The sequence below is a fragment of the Dipodomys ordii genome, unplaced genomic scaffold (genome assembly GCF_000151885.1).
Source record: "Dipodomys ordii isolate 6190 unplaced genomic scaffold, Dord_2.0 Scaffold1, whole genome shotgun sequence".
NCBI classification, from domain to species: Eukaryota; Metazoa; Chordata; class Mammalia; order Rodentia; family Heteromyidae; genus Dipodomys; species Dipodomys ordii.
Window position 1 is genome coordinate 52,686,573 of NW_012267217.1, and position 10,041 is coordinate 52,696,613.

General features: G+C 49.2%; 1 protein-coding gene across 1 annotated transcript in view; it reads left to right on the forward strand.

Annotated features, from left to right (window-relative positions):
- Window positions 1-9,674: 9,674 nt before the first annotated feature.
- Window positions 9,675-10,041, forward strand: part of Cdk5r2 (cyclin-dependent kinase 5, regulatory subunit 2 (p39)) — a 1,546-nt gene continuing 1,179 nt past the window's right edge. The window contains exon 1 of the mRNA XM_013018538.1: window positions 9,675-10,037. Within this exon, the coding sequence (XP_012873992.1) occupies window positions 9,675-10,037 (363 nt within the window). The remainder of the gene's footprint in view (window positions 10,038-10,041) is intronic.

The window sequence follows — 10,041 nt, forward strand, 5'->3', positions numbered from 1 at the left end:
TCATATACAAAGACACTGGAGCAGCTTTAACCTCAAGTCTGCTTTCCTCCTCCCTCAAAGACCCTGTGCTATAGCCCTGGGGATAACAAAGGATCTGTGTAGCCACAGACCATGCCTTTCACACTGGGGGGGCAAATATAATTAGAAACATGACAGAGTGAAACATCAGATTTCTTACTTGAACCAGGAGCCTGATTCAGAATACAACCTGGTCACAGCCCAGAAGACTTGTCACTTATACAGGGCAAAAACTCTTCTGTTCCAAAGTTTCCACTTTAAGGAAGGGTCACTGAGAACCAATGAAGACCAAACATTACCTGTGGCTTGAACAAGAAGGTTGGAGGAATCTAGTAGGAAATGGACCTTATGATCAGAACCTAGTGGAAGTCAGCATTGCCTTTTCCAGATTTAGTCATTTACTGACAACAGAATATAAGGGATCACCCTTTCCAGCCAAACACGTATTTCTCTGAAGCTCGAGACAGATTTCTGAAGTTTCCAAGTAAATCACATAGGTTGAGAGTGTGGGAAAAGTGGTTTTCTGAGGTAAATTAGGATATTCCTTCCAAGAAGAGGCAGAATGGGTGGTCACTTGGTCAACAGTAATAGTGACAGTAGTACCCTCCACAAAGACACATGGATCCAGCCATCTCCCTTCTGAGTTTAGCTTGCAGAGATTCCACTTGGAACCCACTCAAAGAAATTAGGACTTCATAGATCTGAGGTAAAGCCAGAAACCAAATTTACAGAATCCCTTCAGATAGTTCTGCTGGGCAGAGTAGTTTAGAAGCCATTGATTTAGTGGAAAATTTACTTCTTTCAGCTTCTTACTCAAAATCAAAAGTCAGTATATATGGGCATTTAGCTTAGAAAGTTAGGAGGTCAACAGAAAGAATAGTCTTCATGTTTTGAAACCAGAAAGAGGCAAGTATAAATTAGTGAGCCTATTTCGAAGCCCAGGATTTGTCCAGGATTGTCTTCTAATTCTGGACCAAAAAAAAAAAAAGTGGTAAACAAGAGCAGCTTCTATGTGACAAAGATATTGGGGCAGTAAGTAGGCCCATCACAGCCCTTCACACAGGAGCTATTCATTAACCCTTATGAAGCTGGGAGTGAAGGAGTGGAATCATTATCACTGTAAGAATGGGGGGGGGGCGTTGCTGAACTCTGGCTCTATCTTGGCAAAGGTTCTTATCATCTTGGGGTCTGAAAAGAAAGGCCATGGAGCTCAGGAAACACAATACCAGTTGAAGGAACTGAATCTCAATTAAAAGTAGGATTTCATTCCCTGCCCAGGAGAATTTAGGACAAGCTGGAGCTGGATTAGTTGTTAAAATGGACGGTGGAGGGGGATGGGCAGGATTAGCTGAGTGGAGTTGTCAAATCCTATCTAAGTAACTGATCCTAGGGTGCAGATCATCTAACTGTCTGCTATCATCTCACCTATCTATGCTGCCCGCATTGCACATTTGTTGGGAGCTGGCTCCCTACCTCACACCTTTTGTATTCCTATCACCTAGCCTAGTAACCTTGCAGGATACAGCTTGTTAAGTAGATTGGTTCTTCACACAGTGAAAACAAAGGAGGATATTCTTAGGAGATGATTGCAAGGGCTCAATAACTATGTGTATAAGATCATATCAAATGGTGCTTATTGAAATGAACTCTAAGAAATGGATAAAAGGGTTTTTTTATTATATTGTTTGTGGGTTTTTTCTTCTTTGCTTTGCTTCTTTCCTTTTTATTTTGGTAAATTCCCTTCTGTCAGTTTTTGATTTCTGTACCCTTTATCTTGTATATAATTTTATCTGATTTGGGGAAAGGAAAGGGAAGCACAGAAATGGTGGGACAAAGGGTGAACCAGTTCAGCAGTGAAACCCACTAGACACTATGTTGGAAATAAACTATATGACTTTGGGGGAAGGGAAGCTGAGAGGGGAGAGGATGACATTGTTCAAAGAAAATGTACCCATTACCTGAGTCATGTAACTGTAACCCCGCTGTACATCGCCTTAAAGAGATTGATTCATATGAATTTTATAATTGTGCAGAACATTTTTCTCTAAGCCCTTAAAGTGGGCTTAGAGAATGCATTTCCCATTGAGTCTCTAGAGTTTTGGGGAGACAGTAGGACATAGAATGAGCAACTAGAAAATGTCTCCTGAAAAGCAGAGTCAGAATGTGGAGCCAGTATGGTACCTGTCACAGAACAGGTTCACAAAGTTAATGAGGCCACAAGATCTTCTTGACTACAGGAATCAAATCCACCCCACAAGAATAGTCCGACTTCACATGACTCAAAATAGAAATTGAGAAGAAATAACAGCTGTAAATGTTGGCATCAGAAGCAAGAAAAAAAAAAGATAGTACTGCCTTGACACTCCAATGAGAGAATGACCACATCTAACAATACAAGTCAAGCAAAGCTTTCCTGCTCATATAATGATCATATAATGTGTGACGACCCACTTCCCTTCCTCCTCCATACCAGGGCTTGACATCAGGGCCTATGTGTTGTCCCTGAGCTTTTTTTTTTTTTGGTCGGTCGCGGGGCTTGAACTCTGGGCCTAGGCACTGTCCCTCAGCTCTTCAGCTCAAGGTGAACGCTCTACCATTTGAGCCACAGCACCACTTCCAGTTTTCTGGTGGTTAGTTGGAGATAAGAGTCTCACAGACTTTCTTGCCCGGGTGGACTTTGAACTATGATCCTCAGATCTCAGCTTCCTGAATAGCTAGGATTACAGATATGAGCCATCAGCACCTTGCTACAACTTACATTTTTAAACACCAAGCATTGTGCACACACAATATGCAAGCATTGTTGAATATTGAAAGATTAAATAAATTAAATAAAATCTATCAATAACTGTATTATGAGGATCCACTTTTTTTTTGATTGTGGAGCTTGAACTCTGGGCCTGGCACTGTCCCTCTACCACCTGGGTCACAGGACCACTTCCAGCTTTTTCTGTTGATGTGGTGCTAAGGAATCAAACCCAGGGCCTTATGCATGCGAGGCACCACTGAGCCACCTTCCCAGTCTGAGGATCCACTTTTATAGAAGTTAAAGAAATTAAGAAATTTGCCTAAGCAGGGTGCCAGTGGCTTATGACTTATCCTAGCTAATCAAGAGGCTGAGATCTGGGGATCGAGGGTTGAAGCCAGCCTGGGCAGAAAAGTACCTTTGAGACTCTTGTGGGTTTTTTTTTTTTGGGGGGGGTCCGGTCGTGGGGCCTGAACTCTGGGCCTGGGTGCTGTCCCTCAGCTCTTCAGCTCAAGGCTAGCGCTCTACCACTTGAGCCACAGCACCACTTCCAGCTTTTTTCTTTTTGCTTATGTGGTGCTAAGGAATCGAACCCAGGACCTCAGGCATGCAAGGCAAGCACTCTACCACTGAGCCACCTTCCCAGCCCAGCTTTGAGACTCTTACATCCAATAAACTGCTCAGAAAAGCCAGAAGTGGCACTGTGGCTCAAGTGCACTAGCCTTGATCACAAAAAGGCTCAGGACAGTGCCCAGGCCCTGAGTTCAAGCCCTAGGATGGGCAAAAAGAAAGAAAAGGAAGAAAAAAAAAAAGAAATGCAAGCCAGGAGCAGGTGGCTCACACCTGTAATCCTAGCTACTCTGGAGGCTGAGATCTGAGATCAAGGTTCAAAGCCAGCCCGGGCAGGAAAGTCCGTGAGACTCTTATCTCCAATTAACCACTAGAAAACCGGAAGTGGCGCTGTAGCTCAATTGGTAGAGCTCTCGCTCACCTTGAGCTGAAGAGCTCAGAGACAGCTCCCAAGCCCAGAGTTCAAAAAAGAAAGAAAGAAAGAAAGAAAGAAATGCAGAGATTGCAGCTTCTAAGTAGAGGAGGTGGATTGGAGCCCAGACCTGAGTGACCCCAGAACCCACATAGGAACCCCCACAGTGTCTGTTTCTTGTGAGGTGAAAAATAGTTTGTGCTATTTGTGAATGAATCCAATATCTTCCTGGCCCCTCCTTCTGCTAATAAAGGAATCTGAGCTCTTTGTTGGGATTTCAAAGGAGGTCTGGGTTTCAGGGGTCAGCCCTTCTCAGGAGGGATTCCTGAAAATCACGCTATGAAAGGTTCTCAAAGTCATGAATGGAGTCTAGGGACCAAGTATTCTGCAGGAGTTGTGTGGGCCAGAGGAGAATCGGCCTTGGGCAGAGAGGAGAAGGCTGTGTGCTGCTCTGGGGTACATCAGAGCTGGAGTTCTCAAAGGTCTTTCTTTTTCCCCAGTTCCAGCAGCTGAGTTTGCAGGCCTTTCTGGGCTAGGCCAGGTGCAGAGGGAGCCTCCTCATGCATGGTACAAGAGTAGGAACAGGGCTTCTCTGAGGGTCTGTGCTCACGGTGTAGAATGAGGACAGGGAATGGATATGGAAGTAGACCCAATCACAGCAGCAGCTCCTGTCAGCCACCTGCCTGGTTGAGATGGAAACGCTGATTCCAGCTCCAGCCCCCAGACAGGCTAAGAATATCTCAGCCGAGCAACAGCCACCACCCCCGTCCTTCTTGATCTGCTCCTACATCTGTAGTGCTATCCTGGGCACCATGAAGAGACTGAGTGGGGGTGATGCTTGGGGTACAGGACAAAGGGGTGGAGACCCAAAAGGGGCTTGGTGGAGGCAGGTGAGGTGAACCTGCATTACAGAAAGAACTGGGGAGACAGGTAGGATTGGGTTAAAAGAGCTTTTCTCGGGAGGCATCAGAACCCTCTGTGGGTTCTGGGGTCACCCAGGTCTGGGTTCCAGTCCACCTGGATGAGAATGGGAGAAAGACATGGTTCTCCCATCCTGGAAGGACACAGCTGGTACTGGGGCTTGAACTCAGTGCCTAGGCACTGTCCCTGAGTTCTTTTGCTTAAGACTAGTGCTCTGCCACTTGAGCCACAGCCATATGTCGGACCTCTTGTGGTTAATTGGAGTTAAGAATTTCTTGGACTTTTCCTGCTGGGGCTGCATTTGAACTATGATCCTCAAACCTTAGCCTCCTGAATAGCTAGGATTATAAGGCATGAGCTGCTGGCTCCCAGCTTACTTCGGTTTTCTGTCCCTTCATTCTGGGCCCTCTACCCTCATGGCATTGGTTCTTTGTCTCCACTCCAGGACAGCACATTCCTATTCTGAGTTCCCAACTCTATTCTCTGTCCTAAAGAACCTGTATTTGGATCCCTTAAGGCCTTCTAGCAAGGAGTCTATTAGGGAAAGAGGTAGAGGGTCTCCTTCTTAGCAGCTAGCAGCTCCTCCATTGTCAGCTTCATCGCTTCTCTGTGCTTACCCTCTCTCCACACTCCTCTGTTACCTGGGAAGGGGTTCTGCTCCCCTCCACCATCTCCCTAAGGACTCCCTCCTTTCCACCCCAGCTCTCCTGGTCTAAGATTCTCAGGTGCAGGGGGAGGGCAGGGGTGGTACATAGCCTCCCTCTTTGCACACCTCAGGAACTGACAGCTTGAGGTGGGGGTGTTGTATTGTGAGGAAGTTGTGTGTGTGTGTGTGTGTGTATGTGTGTGTATGTGTGAAGGATCTAGACATTCCAATGCCCAATATTCTCAATTCTTGCTGCTCTTGGTCTGGATGCAATGGGGATACAATGACCTTGGGATCTAAGATCTGTAACTTTGATGTCTCTTGGGGAGCCCTGGACTTTAGACTTCCTGGCCTCTTTGGCCTCCTTTCTTGTGCCTCCCTACCTTCTAACGGTTCCTCTTAGGCTTGGAGGGACTTAGGGACATTTACATTGCTTAGAGCCAAGCTTGCCTCCCTCTTGCCTCACAGGCTGAACTGCAGAAGTGCAGGCCTCACATGAATGCTGTGCAAACAGACTGAGCTTGTCAGACAGAAACAGATTAGGGAGAACCAGACAGGGCTGGAGCTAGAGACTGAGACAGATCCCTAGGCAGATTTGATTTGGAATCAGATCTATAGAACTGGTAGAGGCCTCCGGAATCCTCTTCAGTGCAATTCCTAAAAATGTTATCATATTCTTTTAATGCTCATTTTTTAGCTGATAATAAAAGTAAAATATGTAGAATCCTTGAATTTCAACATGAACAAACAGAGGCTCACAGAGCTGAAATGATGTTCTCAAGGTCATCCAACCAGCTAGCTGTAGATAGAACTCCTGCTTCCTAGACTACATCATCTCTCAGAGGGAATCATGAACAACCAAAAGGTGGGAGACTCTGGGCTGCATTACCTGGAGACAGTCCCTTAAGGATGGGGTTCATCTGCCCAGGTAGGTGAGTGACAAGCTCTTCCAATGTAAAATTGACAGTAACTCTCATCATTGAGCCCACAATCCTGCCCAGCTAAAAGCTCAGTCTGGGTCCTAGAGCTCTGGGTATGGGTGTACAGTTTGGCCTGGAAGAACCTTCAAGAATAACTAGTTATCTGTATAGAGTGTTGTTTGAGGTAACTTGAAGAGTGATGGACAAAGACAGGAAGCCTGGCCTCAGGGGGTTTCCATCTATGGCAGTTGGGCACAGCCAGAGGAGCACAGGGGAAATGGCCAGATCAGAAGCAACATCCAGACACGAATATAGACAGGGCAACAATAAAATATAGACTCTGCACGTAGCCCAACCAGAAACAGAAGCTCAGAGCACTGAAATGGCTTCCTCAAGGTAGTGAGGAAGTCACTGCCCTTCTGTAAAACCCACCCACTCTTGGTTCCACTACTCTTATCCCCTGTGGCCTCTACCCTGTAGAAACACAGCCTTCTGGTGGCTCAGTGGTAGTGTGCTTGCCTTGCATTCATGAGGCCTTGGGTTCAATTCCTCAGTACCACATAAGCAGAAAAAGCCAGAAGTGGCGTTATAGCTCAAGTGGTAGAGCACTAGCCTTGAGCTGAAGAGCTGAGGGACAGTGCTCAGGCCCAGAGTTCAGGCCCCACAACCAACCAACAAAAAAGAAACACATCCTTCTTCTCCCTCTACCCCTCAGTGCCTCTAGCTTATATATAACAGCAACACTGTCCCTCTTTATGGATCTGTTTTGATTACTTTGGCTTTAAATTTCTATCTATGCTCATCTTGAACATTCTGGGATTGGGACCCAGAGCCTAACTCTCATCCAAGTTATCAGAGTGGAAAAAAACTAGAAAGTCTGAAGTCAGAGAAAGCTTCAGGCTCTCCTATCAGTCCAGAAAGGTTTCCTGGAGGAGGTGGGATTTTAAGAGCTAACAGAATACAAGGTGATGTTCTGAGGGGTGAGTTCTAGCCTATGGTAACCCTCAGAGATGCAGGAGGGGTACCTAGAAGCCAAAGGAGAGATACAGGTGAGCTAGGAAGAGGTCTGAGGATATGGTGGAGGGGGAATGAGACCCCCATGTGGGTGGCTTGGGGATCCTGAAGCACAGAAGAAAATGCTCTATTCTGACCAAGAGGATGACAGGCCACAGCTGTGTCTGCAGTGGTGACACCTGTGAGTGTTGCAGAGCACTTGTCCTAGATGACACCAGCAATAGGCCTTACGTCAATAAGAGACTCCTGGGAGCAGAGCTGGGAGGACCCACGTGCCATCCAGATCCACGTGCCCAGTGTTTCCACCAGCACAACTCAGTCTCTGTGGGGCCTGTCCTTAACTACCGGTGAGCCACTGTTCCTTGAGTGTCAAATAAAGGCTGACTCAGAAGGGCTTGTAGGAGGAAGTGGGGCCAATTACAGGAGCTGAAAAGAGGGAACATTTCCCTGCAACTTCAAGGGGGAGAATTGGAGGTTGGCCAGGTCAGCTTGAGCAACAAGAGAAAAAACATCAGACCCTTGGAGGCAAGAGAAGGGACCCTACTGAGAAAATGCACATTGGGCAGGAAGCATAAGTCTCTGTGTGGTAAAGGAGTGAGAAATCAAGACAACCAGACTACAGGCTTCCAGGAGAGTGTGAGGGGGTGGGGTGGGTGCTGAGAGACTGCTGAGAAAAGCTGGAGCCTCTAGGGGCCAGAGCTGCAACCCAAGGGAATTCTAGAACAGTCTATTTGGAATGAACACAGACACACACACACACACCGATCCCGATAGGAGTATATCCCTGGAACAGTGTAGGTTCTATGAAGAGATGAAGAAAATTCTGAGGATTTTACTGGTCTTCTTGCTCCTCCATATGAGATGGTATCAAAACCATACTCACCTGCAATATCGACCTAAGAAATTGGAAGAGTTCTGTGTTGGGAAGCCAAAGATAGCAGGCCACGATGGGGCACTCATTAAGGCATTCATGAAGGGTGGATAAAGCAAACAGAACAGGCCCAGACCAGTAGTGGTCAGGGAGGTGGAAGTATGGTTCACGCAGTAGAGTGCTTGAGCGCTGAATGAAAAAGCCAAGCAAGAGTGCAAGGCCGAGCCCAAGCCCCACTACTGTCTGTCTTCTCTCTCTCTTTCTCTGCCAAAAAAACCCAGAACACGGGCCTGCAGGTAAAGTTCAGAGAGTCCAAACTCCAAGGCCTTGAGGACACTGATGAGGAAACAGCCAGATCCCGAGATAAATAGAACTCACCCTAGCAACTTGCTAGGGCCTAGGTCAAGTTGGATCTAGGTCTGGATGGGAGGTTGCGCCAATCCTCATGGGGCTCCTTCCACATTGAAGGCCCTGTTCACTGTCTAGCTTGAAGAGACTGACTGTTACAATTTCCAGTATTTCCCCCAAAGACTAATCCATCATCTACCTAAGTGTGAGATCAGTGTATGTTGGTGGGAACAACCAACCAAATGGTGCCGTCCAGGGGCTAGAGCCATAGGCTCCCCTGCAGAAAACCAGGCCGGCAATTAGAGGCATGAACAACATATTCTGAGGATCTTGCTTCCCTCACTTTGAAGCCCCTCTCAGTCCCCGTCCCCCCGCCCCCGCCCTGCAAAGGAGGAATGCTTTGACCGGCAGGAAGTGTCGCTGCCAGCATCTTCTCACAGGTAAAGCCACCCAGCAGCACCTGCTTTTAATCTTGGTATTGACAGGAGAGAGAGTTCCCAGCCAGTCTGGAATACATAGTGAGGGGCTATGGCATTAAAAAAAAAAAAAAGCTGCAGCAAACCTCCATAAAGTGGTGGGGAAAGGGGATTGGAAGAGCCAGTACTGTGAAACCCAGCTGGGACTGGACCAGCTAGAAGAGGTCACTTACTACCACGTTGACCCCCTAAACAAACTCAGTGGCTTTCCCCATGGCTTCTATACAACCTGCTTACCGCCACCCGGTGCAACAAAACAAGCTGACCCACAGCCCTGGGGGGGTGTGAGAGCAGCCCTCCCCCCCCCCCCCCGTACCCATGAGCGACCCTCGAACCACCGCCATCTTCCCTGGTTTCCCCATTCGGGTTTTCGGGGAAAGGACCCCAGACTCAGGGTGATGGATAAGGCGGGACGCGATATTGCACGCGAGATCCTATTGGTTCGAAGAGCCGCCGGTCAAAAAGACAGCTTGCGCGAGGATTGGCTGCGTGAGGCGGGGCGCGGCGCGGCGCCGCGAAAGAAGGGGCCTAAGGGGTGGGGCCGACGCTGCAGCTGGCGCAGCTCAGACTCGGAGCCGCCGCCGCCGAGTAGCCAGGCAGCTCCTTCCCCAGCCGGCCCGCGCGACCGGGCCGGGGCCAGGGCCCCCCACCGCCGGGTCCCCCGGGGCTGCAGTAGCAGCGGCGCCGCCCGCGGTTCCCGCCGGGGCCCGGGCGCCGGCCCCGCTCTGCAGGATGGGCACGGTGCTGTCGCTTTCCCCCGCCTCCTCGGCCAAGGGCCGGAGGCCGGGCGGGCTGCCGGAGGAGAAGAAGAAGGCGCCGCCCGCGGGGGACGAGGCGCTGGGGGGCTACGGGGCGCCGCCCGCCGGCAAAGGCGGCAAAGGCGAGAGTCGGCTCAAGCGGCCGTCCGTGCTCATCTCGGCGCTCACCTGGAAGCGCCTGGTGGCCGCCTCGGCCAAGAAGAAGAAAGGCAGCAAGAAGGTGACGCCCAAGCCAGCGTCCACGGGTCCCGACCCTCTGGTCCAGCAGCGCAACCGCGAGAACCTTCTCCGCAAGGGCCGGGACCCCCCCGACGGCGGCGGCGCGGCCAAGCCGCTGGCTG